A 21794-nucleotide genomic window follows, 5' to 3' on the forward strand; every position below is an offset into this window, starting at 1 on the left:
GTGAAATGATTTATTAACAATACAACAAGCGCTGATAATTGATGTGTACTTCTGGAAAAAAAGGAATTTATAAACTCACTTCAGATTTTTCATCATGATATACTGTAGGGGAATTTTTCCTTGTGCTTCTGGGAAGGCTGCAAACATAAGACAATCATCACTTGAAGTTGTGTTAGCCGTTGGGGGCAGAATTGGCAATGCATGGGCAATCGATGAACCATTTGGACCAGCGTTTCCTAACCAGGGTTCCTCCAGAAGTTGCTGCGGGTTCCTTGAGCAATGAGCAGTGCATTATAAGTGATTCCAATGTTCATTTTGGCTATCTGTAAGGGTGACATTCTTCCCAATGGCCAGCAATGTAAGAGAAATTCTTCCCACTGACCACCACACTAATATACTGTGATCTGTGGATATAGGAATTATAGTCGGGGTTCCCTGAAGACCTGAAAGTTCCCCTATGTTAAAAAGTTTGAGACACACTGCTATGATTTCATTAACTTGTATCTAAAACTTTTTTTTCATCCATTTTGGATACAGTAGGTAAAAGTTAAAAGCCCTTTTTTCATCTTCTTTCATTCTTTATTCAGCAGAAGTTGCTAATCTCTCCAAAAGTGAGGGAAATTGCTTCTCAGAGAGTTGTCACCAAAACAAAGGTATTGAATTAAAGATCTGGACTGATGGAAATGGTTCACAAGAAGGTTCATTTCCCTAATGAGGACACAGTAAACATCAGATAAGGACTCTAACCCCTCACCACTCTACTAAAAAAAATAAAAAAGACTTGTTTGCCCCATTGTTAGCACAATGCACCCCAAAAATCATATGGTACATTGAGAACTAAGGCACACGTCGTACACACGTCAGATGATTCTCGTCCGATTACTGCTCAGGGCTGATATCGGATGAGAATCTAACATGTGTACAGCGCTCATCAAACATCGTGCATGGATCTGTCCTGGCTGATCCACGAAAGACGAATGATCATAAAACAAGTGAAGGGGAGAGAGCACAGTGGGGTGCCGCTTGCTCATTCTCCCCTTTCCATAGAGTGGAACAGTGCTGTATGTACAGAGCTCGTTCTTTCATCTTTCAGTTTTTTGTCGTTGGAAAGGATCGTGAAAGACCCTTAGGTGTGTACGTAGCCTTAATATGTTGTATTTACCAAGTTTGTAACATCTTTTTTTGGATGACCCTCTGTAGTGTTGGAAGTTCATGCATCAAATATAAAGTGGTTTCATATTTTCAAGGTCATCTTGGTGGAAATACCTCAATCTTACATCAAATTAGCTGGAATGAAATGCTATGTGCAAGCAATGGGCCTAATGTATTAAAGCTCTCCAAGGCTATCATGGGTGATCCAGCAAACCTGCAATAGATTTGGTCCAGGATTAAAAATATTTGCAGACTAATAGCAAATTGCTTTTAAGAAATCCAAGTTTCCTGGATCACCCAGGTTCCACGATAGTCTATTTTTTCCAGTCTTGGGAAGCTTTATTAGATGAGGGCCAACATGTCTACTGGATTTCCAAAGAAATGGAACCAAATAAATTGCAGTGGAATACAATTCAATAGAAGTAACTGAAAAAGTGAACACCATTCAATTGAAATTATAGCTACAACACTTTTTTAGCATTGTATTACTTTTTTTTTCTCACTTTTTTGCTTTGTTTGCAATTTTCCTTTTGAGCCTTTTTTGATCTGCTGTTCTTTATACGGCAGCATTATTAACAACTGAGAAAAGTCAGCACATTTCATCAGTAAACCAATGAAAGTTGATTCAACTCCTGACTCTTTATATAGTAAATAGACCCCAGAGGGTTGTACAATGATATGCATTAAACTGTCGATAATCCTTTCCAGGGATTGTCAGTAAAATAATATTAATTATTGGATTGGTAACCCTGGTAGCAATACACTTAATTTAGTTTTTCATTTTTTGCTAAATGGATACTTGTTATAGTCAACACTGAAAAAAAAAACAACTAGTACTATTACTACAGTGTACCCCCTGCGGACCCTGAACCCTAAAATCGACTTTTGATAGTTAAAGGCATCTCATTCCATTTTATATTATGTGTTTATAATATTAAGGACCTGCAATGTGGAAGTTGTGCTCAGGAAAGCAGTAGGCAAAGGATTACTTATCATTATTGCATTTATGAACCCTGCAGCTCACCTTGACTATTGACTTACCATGCTTTGTTCTGCACCGTATCTTGGAGCTGTCCAGCTTGGTGGAGAAGCCGGATTTTCCTCCATGTGTCAGAAGTGTTCCCTAAAGACTGTTGGGGGGTTCAACAAGAAGCAGCATGTTGGGTAGCAGAAGCACCTATTGAATTAAGCAGAAGCATGGAGATTCTTACATTGCAAGTCTACAGATACAGCTTCCTCTCCAGCAAGGAGAACAGTGAACAGCACAACAGGAACATCCCCAAATCTCAAGCAGATAACCGTCAGAAGCATCAGCATCTTTAGTAATCTCATCCTGAAGTTATGCAGCTATGGAACCCAATGTGCACTAATATCTTTCAATTTAAAAAGCTAAGGCACAACTAGATATTGCCTATAACACAGAAAATATTCACTTTTTATGATCAGGTCAATGTTAAAGCTGCATTTTAAAGAACCAAAAGAAAGTTGCAAGTATAGACTCACCAACCCATCAAATTCCCATAAAATAAGTCAATATTTGCATATAGCAAGGTATAATATACCCTTATAGAAAACTAACTGAAGTTTAGATGGATCGAGGTGAAGAAATTCTGCAGATTTCATTGTTTCGTAACTTTGAAGGTGCCATACGTCTGTCCCCTGTAATATCTCGCCATGTTTTTGATTATTAATGGGTAAACAAAGAATGGTAGAAAGTTTGTTGTGTGTAAATGAAAAGCTCATTGTGTGCAAACCACAAATACTTGTTAAAGACATTCTGACCATCCTCCGGATTTCTCCAAAATGTGGAGAGCGAAGACAACCTGTCAAAACGCGTCTGAAATGTCTGAGGAATTCCTCGACAAGCCGAATCTTCCCCACATCTCGGGCCGCTATCAATAACAATAAAGCAATTAGGTGATGCTGGGGAGGAAGGAGAGCCTCATATCAGTCATGGAATTAGATTCTTGTGGTTGTAACACCCACTCAGATACAGACACCGATTACCTCTTCTCAGGTATTACACGGCATATCATGCAATGTTAACCCTTCTGCAGGTGATTTTGATGTCTCACCTGTGGTGCAGTAGGCCATGGAGGTATGTATTTATTGGGTAATAGCTAACTTCATTAATTAATGGTAATTTAGTTATTTTGAAGAATATGAAGTATGATAAATAGAAGTATAAAAATCTATGCATATATATAAGTTGTCCATCTCAAAATATACCCCTGATGAAGCAGACATTTTCTTCTGCGAAACGCGTCAGGTCAACACTAATTATTGAGATCACGTATAACTATTAATATGTCAAAATGTTGCTTTTAATGTGATTTAAAAAAAGTTTGCTTGCATTTTTAAATTCAATTTAGTGGTGATTATACAATGACTTTTTTCTTCATTTAGTTAATAAAGGGATACGGCACCCCTATAAGTACCTTAAGTTCCAATAAGCACTATCCTTAAGTATGTTGTTTGATTGACCTTCTGCAGGGGAAGCTGGTTTAATATGGCTCTAAAAAGGGAAGATTTTTAAATAAAAGTAAAGAAATAAAGCAGAATCATCCAATAAACCCAATGGGATCTATTGATATAGAATACAAAATGATAGGTTGCAATGGCTTGCTTTAAAAGCTCTTTCAAGTTCTTATCTCTCTCTTGATCATGTTGGTGACTACAACAATGGAAATCTCCCTAACAGGACCTAAAGACCAAACAGAAGGTGTAATGCAGTGTCAATTTACTAAAACAAAGAGTGTACGGACTGCTACTATTCTCAAAGATTGAACAGACCCAGGAGATTCCTCCCTTGAAGTCCTCACCTTCTCCATCAACAGCGGCTCTTCAATCTGAGAGAGGTCCCATTAAACCTGGATGACCGGTGGCCTTTTGGTCCTTCTGTAGACACAACAAAAAGAGAAAATTGAGGGAGTTTACTGTACCATTGGAAGATTTCTCTCCTGGTTACAATGGTAAATTTTGGATATTCCACAATGGTCATCAAAACGTTGGAGGTTGTACCCAAAGACTGGGCTTCCCAAGCATTGTTGCATTATTATTCTGATACCCAAATGGACAGCTGTGACCCGAAATATTACTGGACCCCCAACGTTTAATACAGTGTTTATCATTAGGAACCCTTGAAATAACTTTTAGGTCTTCAGGGAACCCCAGCTATAATTACTATATCCACAGATCACAGTACATTAGTGTGGTGGTCAGCGGGAAGAATTCCTCTTACATTGCTGGCCATTGGGAAGAATGTCACCCTTACAGATAGCCAAAAAGATCATTGGGGTCACTTATACTAACCTGAGAGGTACAAACTGCTCATTGCTCAAGGAATCCCCAGCAACCTCTGGAGGAACCCTGGTTGAGAAACACTGTTTTGGTATGTCATTGATCTGGGACTTTCTAATATCCCATACTCCCCAAGCTCCCCAAGGCTGGAGAAGATATACTTTCATTAGTGAAGCTGGGTGATCCAGCAAACCTAAAATGGGTTTCTTCAAAGTCTATTTGCTAGCAATGTTTTCAATCCTGGACCAGATTCATTGCAGGTTTCACCCAGCATCACTGATGGAAGTGTATCCTCCCCAGCCTTGGATAAATCAGGCACAATGAATTAGTATAGGATACTAGAAGGTCCCAGATCAATCACATACTAAAACAGTGTTCCTCAACCAGGGTTCCTCTTGAGGTTTGAGCAATGAACAGTTTTTGCCTCTCAGTTTAACTGACGCCAATGATCTTTTTGGCTGACAATAAATAAATCAGGCCAAGTGTCTCCATATAAAACATGGAACCCACTTGTCATTGTCATGGCCCCCAAAACATTCTATTGGATCTTAAATGTATCGTCCATCCTTGACACTCAACCAGGATTGTCCTGGATCTAAGAATCAATTTTTATTGTGTTGGAATCTAAATCAGTCCAGCTCTTGGATCCGAAGAAAAACTCAATATTTTGGGAACCTCCAGCTGTCATCTCGTAAAAAACTAAAGCCAAGTTCATAATACCAAACACCCTCTCGCTTGTTAATGGAACCAGAAATAACCCCAATTATCCAGCAACATGAGCGTGTCACTGTCACCTACAATGTCATTCCGGGACATCTGCCGTGCCACCTAGGCAGTCAGCACACACACCCAGCCATGTGCTCGTGTAGTGGAATATAACGTGAATGAGTCCAGTAAATGATCCTTCTGTTCATTCTACCACCCCCTGATCTATATCCAGGCTGGGATATGTGTACATCTCCAGGGATTAACGTTTAAAGCTCCGTACATATACTGCCATCACGATCATATCACTCCGATTCTATTTTTACACCGAGCTTGTTCCATGGAGGAGAAAAGATCACCCAAAAAGGGACTTGGACAGCCCGGTGCCTCCTCCGAAGCAGCTCGTATTCATTTCAAAGAGCCTGGATCAACCATTCACACTGTTAGGTAGAATGAATGTACTATGTATGCAGGAGAAAGGTCACATGCATGCCATCCCTTCTATTCCTGAAGTAGGCTTAGCTGCATGGTAAAGCATTGTTTGCTCTTTGTAGTTCTTTTCATTGGCTTTCATTAGAATCAAATTCAAGCTCCTGTACTTTGCCTTCAAATCCCTCCACAGTTCTTGCCCCATTTACCTTTCTCACCTGATAGACATATCCCCCCCAGTCACACTTTTTGCTCCTCCAATGACCTACTAATGACTTCCTCACTCATAACCTCATCACACGCACGGCTCCAAGACTTTTCTAGAGTCCCGACTCTCTGGAATGGTCTCCTCGTCTTATTTGGCTTGCTCCTACTTTCTGCTGATTTAAAAGAGACCTCAAAACCCAACGCTTCAACCTCACCTACCCGTCTTCTTCTGTCTCCTAAACCCTCACTACTTCCCACCATTCCATATCCCCCTCCTATTGTGTGATACTTCCCCCATCTCCTAGATTGTAAGCTTTTCGGGGCAGACTCCTCTCCTCCTCCTGTGTCACTGTCTGTATCTGTCTGTCAATTGCAACCCCAATTTAATGTACAGCGCTGCATAATATGTTGACGCTGTTTATTATTGTTAATAATATAATTAATAATAATAATAACCAAAAACCATTGTTGCTGCCCCACAACATTTTTAAAGCCACTGCAATGGTATCTTCAAGGTGGTTTTCCATTTGGTGACCACAGAGGACCATGCCTGTGCAAGTTGCATTGGAAATGTGGTCACGTTTTGAAGCAGCATGACAACACAGGGGAACAAAGGATGGAGCGTTGTCATTCTATAACAGGAATCACCTGAGCACGAACCTTCATGGCATCTCCCTCCTATTGTGTGATACTTCCCCCACCTCCTAGATTGTAAGCTCTTCGGGGCAGGTCCTCTCCTCTGTACCTGGCTGTCATTTGCATCACCTGTGTAATATGTTGGCGCTTTAAAAATCCTATTTAGTAATATTATTATTAATAATGCCAGGATCACCAGGTCTTCTTCCCAAAAACTGATTCTTTTAGATTAATGAGCTGCAGCAGTTGGGGCGCTGTAGGGGTAGTGTCCCTCCCCTTTCAGCTCTGTGTGGGCTTTGAGCTGTCTGTAGGGGCCAAATTGTTTCAGCTCTCTATATATTTAACTTGGTAAATTAGATTTTAAAGGGCCTTTCCACCCAAAAAGGGAATCTTTTAGATCCTGGCACCTGTTTTTCTATGTTATAGATACTCCACCAGCGATAATTCCCGTTCACAATTCCTGACCCTGCTCCTGTCCACCTGGGAGTTCCAGGTGTCCCTGCTCACCTTTGTTTGTTTCGGCTTTTACATTCTGCACCCGTTAAACCTGTTTTTGGACAATTCTTTAGGTAGTCACGCAAGGTCATCACCAATTTTTGAATGTTTCTGAACAGGTAATTGATTCAATCTTTGACGTGGTGCAGTTTTAATGCATGGACAGCGCCGCAGCATGTGTTGCATTACATTTGTTTGAAGGAATCCTGGGAACAAAACATCATTGGAAAAACAAATCTGTGAAAATATCTTTGACCCCCTCAGGATTTTGCAGGCTGTTTTGTAAGTGTGCATTGGGTGCCTTTCATTATGGCGGCCCATTACTTGGACACTTGGCAATGGGCCACAGGGACCCTGCTACTGTAGTCATACCCTTGAGCCCCATTCTCAATCTATGGCACCGCATGACAATGCAATGTACCCCCACCCCAAAATGCCTTGATTTTGGTAGTCAGGGACAGATAAGTTTATTTTCTAATATGTATTTCCATGCTGGAGATTAAAGAGGACCTGTAATGTGAAAGCTGTGCCCCAAAAAAGCAAAGGATTACTCAATACCTTAGGCGTGTGACCTTTGCAACATCACTCACATACCATGCATTGCTCTGCATTGTATCTAAGGGTGTAGGTGGTCAGCTTGGTAGGGTAACAGGGTGCCAGTTCATCATAACTGGTGGAGAAACGATCAAGAAGCAGCAGGTTAGGTCGGGAAAGCACAGATTTACACAGCGGATGAAGCAGGGAGATCCTTGCATTGCAGGTCCAATGGGTACAACTTCCCCTCCAGCAAGGAGAACAGAGAGCAGCATGCTGAGCATTACCGCAATGTATCTTTGGTGCATTTGGCACACGCAGTGCACTGATCTGGGGTTCTGTTTTACCCTCGCTTTGCCTTTTTTTTAATAAAAATAATTTCAGCCCTCTTATGTCAAGATATCTTCAAAGCCACAGCAGCCCGTGGTAGAGTGAAAAGAAGAAGAGAATCGTCCCAGTGCTGCACATTTGTAATTCTGCTATAAAAATAATTATAACAAATTATGCATTCCGCCCTTGCATGCAATCCTGATTGGCTAAGGGTGCGAGCGTGAGACTGCCATGACACCAACGCCTCCCAGGCATTATGGGCCTTGGTGATCACTCAGCACATTAGTCTGCTTTGCACTTAAATAGATTTTGATGGGCTGTTTTCCTGGGCAATTAAAGGCTGTCACATGAAGAGTGATTAGGGATAATGGGGAGTTGTAGATTAATGAGCTGCAGCAGTTTGGGCTGTGGAGAGGAATCTGATTGGTGCAGCCACAAGTGAGTACAGCGTGTAACCATCAGTGGGGCCCCCTAAAATAAAAAAGCCAAAATAATGCCTCCCCCGCCCTGCACCTACTCTTCAGACTTCAGCATGCTCACATCACTACAAAGCTGCTGGCTCCTCTAGGGACAGGATTGCTTTTGGCTCCGCCTCCCCTATATACTGTCCTATTGCAGCTCAGAAGAGGCGGGGCCAGAGCAGCTGCATCTATAAGCTTGTGGTTTGGTGGAGAAAAAGTGTAAGAGGCTGGAGTAGTGGTGGCGACGTTTAAGGCTTCAAGGTGCACATGCAGGAGGTTCTCAATCCTTGGGGTCCCTTTAGTGCTGCACGGGGGGGGGGGATTCGGGGAGATAGATGTTTTTTGCAGACAGAAGTTTTTAAAATTGACAGAAGCCATTTTAAAAATGGCTGCACTAATCCCTATGATGTTGTCCCCCAGTAGTACTATTTCTTGGCCACTAGATGTCCTCAGACATTCCTAGTGTCATTCATCACAGAGGACACCCTGTGAGTGTTGGGAGTCATTGTTCCGCCCCCTAGGAATTACTTTGATATCATCATCATGTCAGATCAGATTTCTGATCACTGAGACCTCCATCCTCTGGGTCCTTTATAACTGCCGGGGTCAAAACTGGCTGCACTAATCCCCCTGGTGTTATCCCAAATGAGTACTTCTTGTTGACCACTAGAGGTCCTCAGACATTCTCAGTGTGATGTATCACAGAGGACATCCTGTGTGTCAGGCGTCATGGACCCGCCCCCTTGGAACTGCTTTAATAGAACCATTGTGTTAGCTCAAACCTCTGCATTACTGATGACTGCCCAATGCTGGAGCTGATTCATAAAGGTACAGGAACCTGCATGTCATGTGATCACCTAGGTAAGATAGGTAAGTAAATACGAAATTAAAAGAAAAATATACACTTGGGCAGGGGAAGTCATTGGCGGAATGAGAGGAGGTGTCAGAGGGCCGGAGGAGGAGCCACAGGGGGCAGGAGGGGTAACAGAGGGCAGGAGGGGGACTATGGAGGGCAGGAGGGGGGCTCCAGAAGGCAAGATTAGCTACAAAGGAAAGGAGGGAGGGGCCACAAGGGGCAGAAGGGAGGGGTCAGAATATTCTTCAAATCTACCTAATATTATGAAATATGATATGTGAATCCCGTACATTCTTGTTTTCAGCTTAAGCTCAAAATTACATTATTACATTTTGCAGGCGACCTTCTGCTGATGTCTACAGACATCAATAGCTCAAGCTAAAGTTTACACTTTTAATTGAAGTCAGGGCAATGACTCTGCCCACTCCTGCCTACCCTGGCACACTAATTCATACAGATTTCAATTAGAGAGAGGGAACCCTAAAGGAAACAGATTCTCCTTCATGGCAGAATTTATTCTGTGGAAAAATGTAAAACATTTTATAATATTATAAAAAAACTTAACAACTAAAAAAACATTTTAAATCCTCCTTTTAGTTGGCCAATAAATGCAGATAAAATCCATTACAATTCAGCCCATTGAAGCTGAAACCACACAATACTATGAAAAGGTTATAAAGCAATATATATAGTTATTTACTATGGGTGATGCCTGAATAAAGTTGGCTCCGTCCTTCTGGAGAGAAATAAAAATGATGACAGAGAGCGGTGTGAGTGCAAATAAACACCTGGATGTGTCAGACTAATTTACATATCCTAGTGCGTCCTCTATGGTTGTGGCAGGTTATGCTGGTACTAGTAGTTCCTCCCTTGCAGTGCAGGTCTTTTATTCCCCCTGCAGGGTAAATTATGAGGTCACATGTCTCCTGCAGCACCCCAGTCACTTAGTTGCGTCCTCATTCCCCCGTTTGATGACTATTTGTGTGCGGTCTCTGTTTCCGCATTGTGGCAGATCTGCGCGAAACGCGTTAGCTGACACATAAAGGCTTTATGAGGTGACGTCCGGGATCACCATAAATTTCTGCTGCACCCCCCCCAAAAAAAGTGACAGATTTATAACGGCTTCACCAGGCTGTGGGGGAGGATGGGGCCCCCTCCCCCGCAATAATGGCGGCATACAGCCTGCGGCAGCTTTTCTATCGCCGTCATTGGCCAGGAAAAAAAAACTATTCCGGAGATCAGCCGAGGAGCTCGTTAGTCCGTGGGCTCCGATAACGTAACGCGTCGCATTGACTGCGTCCTGTGTTGTTACACCTGGGCGGCGCCCCCCCCAGGCTATAAAAAAAATTAGGCCATTTAGATATTAAAAATAAAAGCGTCTGGCGGCCATGTTTATTTAAAGTGACGGTATTCCTAATCCTCGCTGAAAACATTTACAGATCCAAGTTGTAAAATGATTTATCGTACGGGCGGGGCGAGGCGGCTAAATGTGGGCTTTTATGTGTTCCTAATACTGGGGGGGGGGCCACAGGGCGATTTATATCATGTGGTAAACGTGCGAACGTTTGGGTTTCTACACCCACCAATCATCTTTTCCTAAAAAGATTATAAAATTGTAGCTTTTTTTAATTGTGGCTCCACCCATTGCGCTGTTGCTGTTGGTATAATACAACAATGACTGAAGTCTGCTGCAGACAGGAGAAGCATTTCCACAGTCTCACAATGATCAGAATGTATCCTTGCAGCCAATCACAGGGTAACATTTCCCCCACACAGACGGAGCCATCTTTATTCAGGCATCATTCGGGTTCGCCATCCTATTCCTGGACTGAGATGCCGGAGATAATGAATAATCTAGATATTTATAGAGAGTTGCATTGTGGGTGGGCTGGAGCTGCTGCAGCCAATTCAGAAGATGACCCCCATTCATATGAATCATCACTGATGACGGGGCCCTGAAAGGCGTTGGGGAGTAATGGAATTTTAGGACGACGTATATAAAAAAAAACAAAAACAAATTCAAGGGTTCTAACCAATCCCTACCCCAATGTTGGTGAAGTCATCTGATTCAAGGGACCACAGGTGTGGCCCCTGAAATGACTAAAGGGCCACAAATATAGTTTAGTTGCATAGAAAGCTGTCAGACATGGCTGGATACATTGGGAGACTGGAAATCATGACTACTACAGCCCCTTGCACAGTGTTGCTCCCTTGCTTGTTGTATTATAAGTGCCCAGGGGCCACATATGCATCGGGGCCCCATTCTATACCTCACTGTGACCATTCCACTGCTGTTCCCTTCCACTCCAATACAGACGCAATCAAAGCAAAGGAAATATTTATCACCTGACCAGAGCCGGCCGTGTTTTGATTTCACTTTGGGATTTCTACTCGGCTTGGGGAGTCAAAGGTTTGATTCATGAGATTCGGGGCCCCGTCCATAAAGATGAGGAATTCAGCAAAGTGGAAAAAAATATAAAATTTCCCCACAGAAATGTGTTTGTGTTCATCGCACGGTCTGGTGAACGGAGCCACGCTTTTTTAATGATTCTTTAAACAAGAGCCTTTAAAAGGATCGGGGGCACCCTTTTAACCCTTCGCTGAATGTGTTGCTCCGCCCACTTTTATCAAACCTGCCCCCAATCTGTGTCCTGGGTTTATCTGACCCTCCAGGCTGCCCAGGTCCTCCATAGCAGGTGCCAGGATGGCATTAGATCAGCGACCAGTCATTGGTGGGTCCCCCTCAGGTAATATGAACGTAAAGGTGCTCAGCACTTCTGGGTAATAATCTACCAATCATGTTTGTGATCCCGCCCCCGAGGTCTGCAGGAATACCAACACGCCCTGGAGGAATAACCTGCTGAGTCCTTTTAGTTTTCATTGGCTCTCCTTGCTCTGGTGGGTGGAGGAGGGAAGAATATAACCAATGAAAGCTGCGGGGGGCCAGGAGACAGACACTCCCAGAATTGCAACAAGACAGGTAAGTGTTTATAACCTTGTTTGTGCTTTTTATGTCTGGGTTCCTAAATCAAACCCCACCCCTCCCCCCCACTCCACCAAATTTACACATTTATTACGATGGTCACATGACACACAAGGTCCTCTCCTGCACCAGGGGGGTCCCCAATCATGCAAGAAGCAGCAACGACCTGATGTTGTCACCATGGGGGTTGGTCACCCTAGTGGCTCCATGATGCTCTCTACTCACAATATGCCCTCAGTGTGTTGGTTTAATCTGCCTGAGCATCATTTACTCTGTAGACTGAGGACATCTAATGGTGAAAAGCTATTACTGCACAAAGCAGCGCTGGAGAAGAGGTGAGTATTGCAGCTTTTTATATATCGCTTATATAGCGACTACATCAACTATAATCAATTACATCTGATTAGAATTCTGATCTGTTATTCAAAGAGAACCAATCAGAAGGGCAGAATGTTGTACACGTGCGTGCGGTGTTTCAGGACTTTCCCTTGATTGATTTCCAATTAGAATTTGGATTGGGTGTGTAAGTCAATCACATAATTGGCAATGGATCTTCCGGTCTTCCATCTGAATCTTCATCCTATAAAGTGGATTGGATGACATTTATGGATAAAGTGCCGCGTATCATCAACAATTGCACTTTTGTGAATCAGGAACATTCACGCTGTGTCACATGACTTTTTATCACACTGAGCCAATCGTCTAAGTCCGTCCTTCCCACCCCCCACCGATGTATCAGCCAGCTCCATTCCACAGCACTGAGGGTCTGGCATGTGTCACCCCCCCCTCCATGTTTATATTTAGCAATAGGAAACATCAACACAGCTGACATGTTTACAGCAGACCCGGCACCACATACATGTGTACACGTTAAGTCCGTGTATACTCATTAACGTGTCAGATATTATCACCTCTCATAGAGATTACATGACCCCCCCCCCCTTTCCCTTCCCCAACAGTGCCTGGTTTTTGCTCCGGAAGGATGGCACCATATTTATTCGGGCATCAACCCGAACAGGTCACCTTTCTTTTTTCTAAAAATGTTTATTTTTTCTTTCTCCTTTAATGTTTTATTTCATTTCTTTTTTGTGTTTTATTATATTTCTGTGAATGTTTTATGTATGTCAGTTGTTGTTTGTGTTAATATTTGTACTTGTTTTTATGAAATATTAAGGATCAAAAATGGTTTTTGATACAAGAACAACACGGCCTTTGTTACCCCCGCAAGCAGCCAAGGGCTGATATAAAGCAGTGTCACTCTATGAGCTTCAATATGGAAATGTGTTATAATATATACCAGCAGGGGGCGTACCGTGTGACCTGGAATCAGCCTTATGCAGTTACAGCACAGCAGAGCTCAACTTGGGGGAGACAGAAGCAGCACAAGGACTATTTTTTTATATTTATGCATATCTATAGCACCAACAAATACCCAGCGCTGTACAAAGTCCATACTCAAGACACCAGTGGGACCAAACATGGAGGAAACAAACAAATCAGGTCATGTGCTGACAAGACGCACGCTGATAGGAGGAGAGTACAAAATAATCAAAGAGATGAGCTGCTTCTTCTCTCACTGTCCAATCACGGGATGGGGGTGGGTCTAAACTGACCTGAGCTCAAAGGAAGCGAATTAAATGATCCTGACAGTCAGCCTGAAGACATCTAGTGGAAAGAAAAAGTATTGCAGGGGAAATCTCTGGATTGAAGCTGATAGTTGCATTAAAAGCTGGTTTTATTTTATCTTTTAATGGCCGATTCAGTTTTATTTTTTTATATTTGGTCGGAGTTCTGCTTTAAAGGTCTTTGTACCCCTAAAATACACCAAACATCTCCTTAAAACCCATCTCAGCCCCCAATACCCTTCCCCCTGGAAGTATTTCAGTTCCTGGATCCTCTTCTGGCCCTTAATAAGAGCAGAGGTTATGTGAAGTCAGCTTTCTCCTTTAACATAAACGCAGCCCTATTTAATGTAAAGTGCTGCGTCATAGGTTGGCGCTATATAAATTCTACTTAATAATAATAATAATAACATAAAGAAGGCAGACAAAGTGACAGCTCCTCAGGGGTGGACTCATAACGCCCTGACAATGAGTGACAGCTAAATCCGCAGACTGAGGACATCTTGTGGCAAAAATTGGGTACTACAGGAAAAGGTGCAGCTCTGGATTGGAGTTGAGTATTATAGAGTTTTTCAATGTGGAGGGAATACTTTTTTTTCACCTTCTTTAAGGATCCTGATGTATTTAAACCAGATTGCCCTGTAATATTAGGATTTTTAGTCAAGGAGTGATCTGATTTAGATGCAAGGAGGGAGGATATAGTCCTGTGAATGGACACAATGGCCCTGATTTATTAAAGTTCTCCAAGGCTGGGGAGGATTCACTTTCATCAGAGAAGCTGGGGGATCCAGCAAACCTGGAATGGATCTTCTGCAGGACTGAAAACATTTGCTAACAAATGGCAAATGACTTTTAGGAGATCCATTCCAGGCTTGCTGGATCACCCAGCTTCACTGATGAAAGTGTATCCTCTCCAGGCTTGGGGAGATTTATTAAATCACGGCCAATAAGTGGACAGGATTAGGGATCGCCCCGCCATGTGATCCATAGGAAGCAAGCCAATATTCTGATCCAATCCAAGATTGAAAGATGATTGTTTCTGCTGCTGGGCCCAATAAATCCCCAGCCCCTGGCCACTTACCTTTGCTTTTTACCTGCACACCCCCTAGGTGTATGGGTTGTCTGCCTTTAGGAAAGCCTGAACAGGTGCACTACACCCCTCCCCAGCCCCCAGGAATCCTTTGGGCCCCTTTAAGTGCCCCCAGCAGCTGCCCAGCCTGTCAGGTCAGACCCGGGTGACGTTTGACAAATGCCTTGGCATTACCGCTCCTCCCTGCTGCATTCTGGGTACAAGCAGGATGCAAAGATGGCTGAAAAGCAGAAGCACGATGGTCGGGTTAAGATCGGACATTACCTCCTGGGCGATACCCTCGGGGTCGGCACCTTCGGAAAAGTGAAAAGCTGAGTATATTCCGCTCGCCGGTCGGGCTGGTGGGGGGAGATTGTCGGGCTGCGCTGTTGGCGTAGCGCTGCGAGGTGAGAACGGGGCTGCCTCCTAGGAGGAGCGCAGCGGGCTCTGTGAATAGCGTTGTAAAGAGATACAATGTAGCATTACACAGCAATAGAATTCTCCCCCCATTGCGTAGTTAGACCGGTCCGCCGGCTGGGAATTACTAATGAGTGGGGAGCTACCATCATACCGGGGAGGGGGGTGGTCAGTGAATATTGATATGCTACTCCTATAAATAGATTAATATTGGGGGGTTATGACTTTGTGCTTTGATTCTTATCAGTGGCTAACTTGCTGTAATTTATGCAGCAGAATTATTGTTATTGATATTATGGAGGGGTGTTGTGGCTGGCTTGCTGATACATCAACATTGGGGATGAGAGTTCTGCTGGTCCTATCACTGGCAGGGGTGGCTGGCTTACTATTTATTATTATTATTATTATTATTATTATTATCATCATCATTATGTGTATGGTGGGGGTATGATTAAATTGCTGCTCTTATTAACATAGGGATAACTTAGTTGCTTCTATTACTAATGCATCAATATTGGGGATTAGCTTGCTGCTCATTTTATTATAGGGTGATGATTGACTTGCTGCTGTTATCAGTATTGGAAAGGGTGGGGGGGGGGGGGGGGTAACATGTTGCATTTACTTCATTATTTACTTGCTGCTCCTATTACTATAGAATGATGATTGACTTGCTGCTGTTATTATTATGGGGGGGTGTTTGCTGATTTTACTTACACATCATTATTTAGGACTGACTTGCTGCTCTTAGGACCATGGCACATATGTATTCCTGCTGCTGGCTTACAAGTGTCCAATTCTCTATATAGGGCAGAAATGTTTCTACTTGTTGCTTTCTTGCTGGTCAGATCTGTAACTCGTTGCTTTGCACTGGTAAGGGATATTCTGCGCTCTTACCTGTCTGATGCTCTAAAATGTGGGCCCAGCCCTGGCCATCCATGGGTACAATGCAGGACTGCTGCTCCCACATTGTATGATGACTTCAGGGCCAGGGTGTCATTTACAGCAAGAAGAGGAAGCCTGGGGAGTATTTCTACTAAATCCCACCTGGCCAAATATCTTCCCTTGGGTACAAATAGAAGCAGCCTAGAATTGGGCATTAGGTGAGGAAGCAGCAGAGCATATTCTTGCCAATATTATGAGATTTTGCAAAAGAATTACAAATGTGCCCTAAGAGCAGTAAGTTAGTACGCCCCCCCCCCCCTTCCAAATATATACTATGGGGGGGATACTGACTTACTGCCATTATTGATAAATTATTATGAGGAGTGATTGACCTATAGAGTGCAATGAAAAATCGAATTGGATTGATATCATGAGATTCCATAATCTGCAGGAGGCTTTTAGAAGCTCCATTCATTGGAACCAATGGCTATGGAGTAATCCACACATGTGCAGGATCGTTCTGTCCCCCAATCCTATGCCATTGATCAGATACAGGCTATTTGTGCAGGTTACCATGTTAGCTTTCCAATCCTCTACTATGAATCTAACTAGGAATTCACTCATTCCCTACTCTGCCCAAAAGAAACAGAAAAGTAAAGCAAACCTTGCACCCCATACAAGGTCTGTATTTTAAATGCCGCCCGAATTTTCACCTCCATTTGGTATAAGCTAGTACAAAAAAATCCTACTCCCCAATCTCTAGAGGTGATGGCATCCTCCTTTCCACAAGATCAGGGAATGGGGATCATCAGATAACCCTGGATCCCCCGTTCCCTATGTCTAAAAGTTCCTGAATTGCAAAATTAAGACTATTTTGATAGGGGTCCAATAGAAAAGTACCCCCTGATGGTGATCACTTCAATTCTGCGTCATGGTGGCTTATCTCCGTGGGACTTCAGGTGATCTGCTATACCCAGATTGCACCCAAATTTCCCAGGCCGGGGAATGGTTTGAACTCGGTTTAAATTGCACCCATCATTTTATATGCTGGTTATACAGAAGCCTTCTGTCTGTTGCCGCCTCCCTGGCATTGTATCATCAGAGCCAGCTTTTATTAGCTGTGTTCACTGTAATCACTGAACTGTGATGGAATCTGAGCAATGGAATGCAGAATTAAAAAAAAAAAAGGATTTAAAAGGTTTAGTGTGGCAGGAAAAGGTTAGTTTGGATTCTCCACCAAAGCAAAGTGGAGTGTTTGGGCTCAGCAAGCAGAGCTTCACTTATTATTCTCTATAAAGTTATTTTCTTTTTGTTGTGTATTTGAAGATCTGTAAGATAAAACGTTCCAGTCATTCAGGTTTCTCAGTCTGGTGGTGATGAGATGTGACTTGGTGGAACCGTCTGTGTCTAGTTTGGGCAAATTGTATACTGATCAGCCAGAACATGAAACACATTGGTCTAGAATAGTGCAGGTGGCCCTTGTGATCCGGCCAGGCATGGAAAGCACAAAACCTCCGACGGTGTCTGTCATATCTGGGCACCAAAATATTAGCAGCAGATCACGGGCAAAGCATTCAACCCGCTAAGGAACCCACCAAGGTATAATATAATTGCTGTCATATTGTTCTAACACACTTACCATCACATTTATTGAATATAATAGATAATGAACAGATATTGAATTCATTAGTAATTTCTCAACCTTGAACAATACTGTTATTAGAATTCTATTATCACCATTACTCTTAAATAGGTGATCCAGCCGTTTTCCTAAATATGATTTTCATAAATTTCTCTGTACTCCTTACCTAGTACCTTACGTTGTTTCACTATCTAGAATAATAGCATTCTCCACAAATCCCATGAAGAAGCCAAATGGCGAAACGTGTTGGGACATTCGAATGTTAACCTGACCACTATCTGTCTAAACCATTGGGGATCTAAAATGTATAGTTTATTGGTCCTCTACTCCATGGATTAATAATGGGGATCACCACTTGTAACTATTATATGTACTATTGATTGATTTTGCAGCATGAATCACTTGAAACACTAATAAAAGCAATTATTGCCTAAAAAACCCAGCTTCCTCTCTGTTCTTTCTTTGGGAAAAATCCTGTAAATTACCTTGGCCCGCATTAAGGTTTCAAGCAATTTGTGGGCTTGCACCAGGTCACCTAGCCTCCGTAATGCCTAATGAGCCTTGTGCTTCCTTGTCCCTGTAGCCAATTGGATTGTCCATCCCTGGACCAGTTTTATTAGGTATTGACTCCCTGCTGCCATCTTTTCTCCAGCTAAATGATCCATCTGGGCCATCACATCATGATCTTAAAACACATAACTCATTGGACCACGTCACTTTTTCTCCATTGGTCCATTTCTGACATTATGTGCCCCTCCTAGGTGGGGGATTGAGGTCGGCATAAGCACACCAACTGGTCTGGAGCTACACAACCGCAACCAAAGCAAGGTCCAATACATTGTGTGTTCTGACTCCTTTCTCACATGGCTAGCATTAAGTTTTTTGTTTTTTTTTAGCGATTAGATTAGCAGTTGGATAATAGGTACTAACCCCTATATACCAACAACTCCCCACAAATCCTGCCATTTTGTAAATACTCTGGTCCATGGTCTAGCCATCAGTTTGGCCCTTGTCAGGGTGGCTCCGATCCGAACACTTGTCCATTTTTCCTGTTACCAAAACATCACCGGCTGTTCACTCGCCGCCCAATATATCGATATATTGTAATCAGAATATTAATATTGTCCATTGGAGTGCTGGTGTTATATTTACATTGATTGGTGATATCCTGATCACTATAGGAGTGTATGAGCGGTGTACATATAGAATGTTTCCAGCAAATGACTAACCCAACTATTGCCGTTCAATCATTGTTCAATGGTAACATTACCAATCAATCCAGAATCCTTCAATCAGCGATCCCGAGCCAGCAATTCTTTTAGTATTCTACAACAATTTCTGACTCGGGATCTCTGATTGAAGGATTCTGGATGAATTGGTAATGTTACCATTGAACAATGAATGAGCGGCAATGGCTGGGTTAGTCATTTGCTGGAAACATTCTATATGTACACAGCTCATACACTCCTATAGTGATCGGGATATCACCAATCAATGAAAATATAACACCAGCACTCCAATGGATAATTTCAATATTCTGATTACAATGGCACCTGACAAGGTGGTAAATATTGGGCAGTGTTACCATGTTGGAATGTTTATATTGAATTAGTTGGCAATGATGACTTTGTAATATGCAGAATATAACAAATATTTACAAATCCTCCTTTCTATTTGGTCACATTTACTCTCTACCTACAAGAAATTCACATATTCATTAAATGAATCCTTCCGTGAAATGACCGGTCCTCCCCTGTGTATCACATTTTTATGTATCAATGCATATCTGTATTGGGCATTCAAAAACTGGTTGCACATGAAAAAAAAATCATTGTACAATCCCTACTGGTAAATGCAATCATTTTTATTCCAAAGCAATTCTCTAATACAGAACAGTTTATTGTCTTCTACCAATCTAATCACTTAGGGGTCTGTTTATAAAGGAAATTCACTAAAACATTCCCCGGTGGAGGTGACACCTCAGCTACACTCAAAATCTTTGGTTTTGATCCAGAAACACTGGCAGGTCCCCATTAATGAGTTTTTTTTCCCTCCCCCCTTAGACGGCGTGCCAGGTGTTCCATGTTTATTTTAGGTGACCTGTATATGAACATTGTGTAAATTGTCTAATTTCTGGACAAAAATTCTAATTCCCATACAGCGGGGATCTTTCACAGTCGCGCTCAGACCGGCGTTCTCCACCGCCGGCGACATTTGCTAAATCCACCTGTGTGTTTTACAGCGTTGTGAATTATAATACCTTCCTTCAGGGCTCTGCTAATGATGTTTAGAAAGTCTCGAGGAGTTGGCAGCCGCCAAGACTGACACCTTGCTGATCTTATTTCATATTTACAAAACATTAACGGCGCGATGTTTGCAAATTGCTGATAGACACAGCAGCTGCACTTCAGGTGACATGACTTAGGGTAAGAAAGTGTGAAAAATTAGAATTTTTTTAAGGGTATGATGACCACCCAAAACTTAGGGCTGCCCCGCCACCTCCTCATCCCTTTGCTTGGGGCTGCCCAGCTGTTCAGCTTCCTCAATGTGAGCTTCTCACAATGCACATCAGAAGCTGCAGCAAGTCAGAGCCCACCTTTTTCTTTGGCTAGAAGACATCCAGCATCAACTAGCCCATCCCTCCCAAACCTGACTGTACCCACCCCACCCCTTACATTAATTGCATTTCGCGTATAGAGGCCCAGCATTGCCTGTGGGCATTTCCAGGATGGTTTGCATGCAAACAGTTTGTCTAGAAACAGCCCCTGCATCATACTGGCCCATCAGAACATTGCGACATTTGCATCATCAGCCCACATCTTGCATCGGAGTTGAGGACTTTCAGGAAAACTACTGACATGCTTACAGGAAGCTCTGTGCATCACCCTGCCAACCATGATCGGTCTGGAGCTTATGCTAGTTAAGGGGTCAGGCTTTGTGTAAAACAATGATGGATTTCTATGTATAATACACACAATGGTAGCCTCTAACAGTCTCCTATTTCTCCTTTCAGTGGGGGAACATCAGCTGACTGGACACAAGGTTGCCGTGAAGATCCTGAATAGGCAAAAGCTTCGTAGTTTGGATGTGGTCGGTAAAATTAAGCGGGAGATCCAAAACCTCAAGCTATTCCGTCACCCCCACATAATCAAACTGTAGGTATTTGGTGTTCTTATTCTGAAATATATTTTTCCTGCACACGTTATGGGCATTGAGGATGAAGTTCAAGTTCTCTGCAACTTCGCGTTTGCAGTAAAGGCCAATCCTTTCCTTCCAATGTGGTCCGTTATTGAACAACATTGAAAAACTTTTAGATTGTAAGCTTTTCTGGGCAGGGTCCTCTCATCTTTCTGTGTCACTGTCGTTCATTTGCAACCCCTATTTATTGTACAGCGCTCTGTTATATGTTGACGCTATATAAATACTATTTATATAAAATGCAGGCAAAGATACATTGTAGGGACTTCAGTTTTAGCTTGTACTTGTGTTGACCGGTTCCCCTTAATGCCACCAATGAGTATATACGTGTCTGGTGCTCTACATAGAGCCTCGGGCAACAGTATTGATGGCCCCACCTCTAGCGTTTCCAGGTATTCTTGTGAACAGGATGCAATCTCTTTCAGGACATCCTACATCGCATTTCATGCAGTGCCCTAGTACAGTATGCAGCTTCCCTACTGCAGAAATAGAGGATTCACCCATATAGGGATCGGCCTGTCCTCAAGATAAATGGTGTTATGAGGTTGGAAAGGCAAAGGAAGCTTTATGGCGACACAAATGTACACCGATCAGCCAAAATATGAAAACCGCCTGCAGAACATTGTGTAGGTACTCATGTGACCCGTCCAGACCTGGAGCCCAAAAGACCTCTGAAGGTGTACCACCCAGCAATCTTCTTGAGATAATACTTCTTCCATAGTCAATTCTGACACTCATGTACCCAATATAGACCTGTTTTGTTAGGGGTCAGCACAAGCTCTTTGGCTAGGTAGCCACATACATGGCAAGCTACAATATTCTGTTTTGGGTCACCCTTCCATGGCTGGCATTGAATTTTTTTCAGTCTTTTGTTTC

General features: G+C 42.7%; 1 protein-coding gene and 1 long non-coding RNA gene across 3 annotated transcripts in view; one reads left to right on the plus strand and one right to left on the minus strand.

Moving 5' to 3' along the window:
* LOC140336336 (uncharacterized) lies at window positions 1–15221 on the minus strand. The gene is made up of 4 exons (XR_011921869.1): window positions 15065–15221; window positions 3975–4050; window positions 2194–2329; window positions 1–137 (listed from the first exon to the last, which is right to left on the minus strand). It is a non-coding gene; the product is annotated as an uncharacterized lncRNA (long non-coding RNA).
* Window positions 14923–21794, plus strand: part of PRKAA2 (protein kinase AMP-activated catalytic subunit alpha 2) — a 20855-nt gene continuing 13983 nt past the window's right edge. Inside the window, exons 1-2 of one of the 2 annotated variants that reach the window (XM_072419340.1) lie at window positions 14923–15110; window positions 20734–20875. In XM_072419340.1, the coding sequence (XP_072275441.1) occupies window positions 14960–15110; window positions 20734–20875 (293 nt within the window). In that variant the 5' untranslated portion in view covers window positions 14923–14959. The remainder of the gene's footprint in view (window positions 15111–20733; window positions 20876–21794) is intronic. The other variant, XM_072419341.1, reaches the window with a different exon arrangement.

Source organism: Pyxicephalus adspersus, chromosome 8 (assembly GCF_032062135.1).
Source record: "Pyxicephalus adspersus chromosome 8, UCB_Pads_2.0, whole genome shotgun sequence".
NCBI lineage: Eukaryota > Metazoa > Chordata > Amphibia > Anura > Pyxicephalidae > Pyxicephalus > Pyxicephalus adspersus.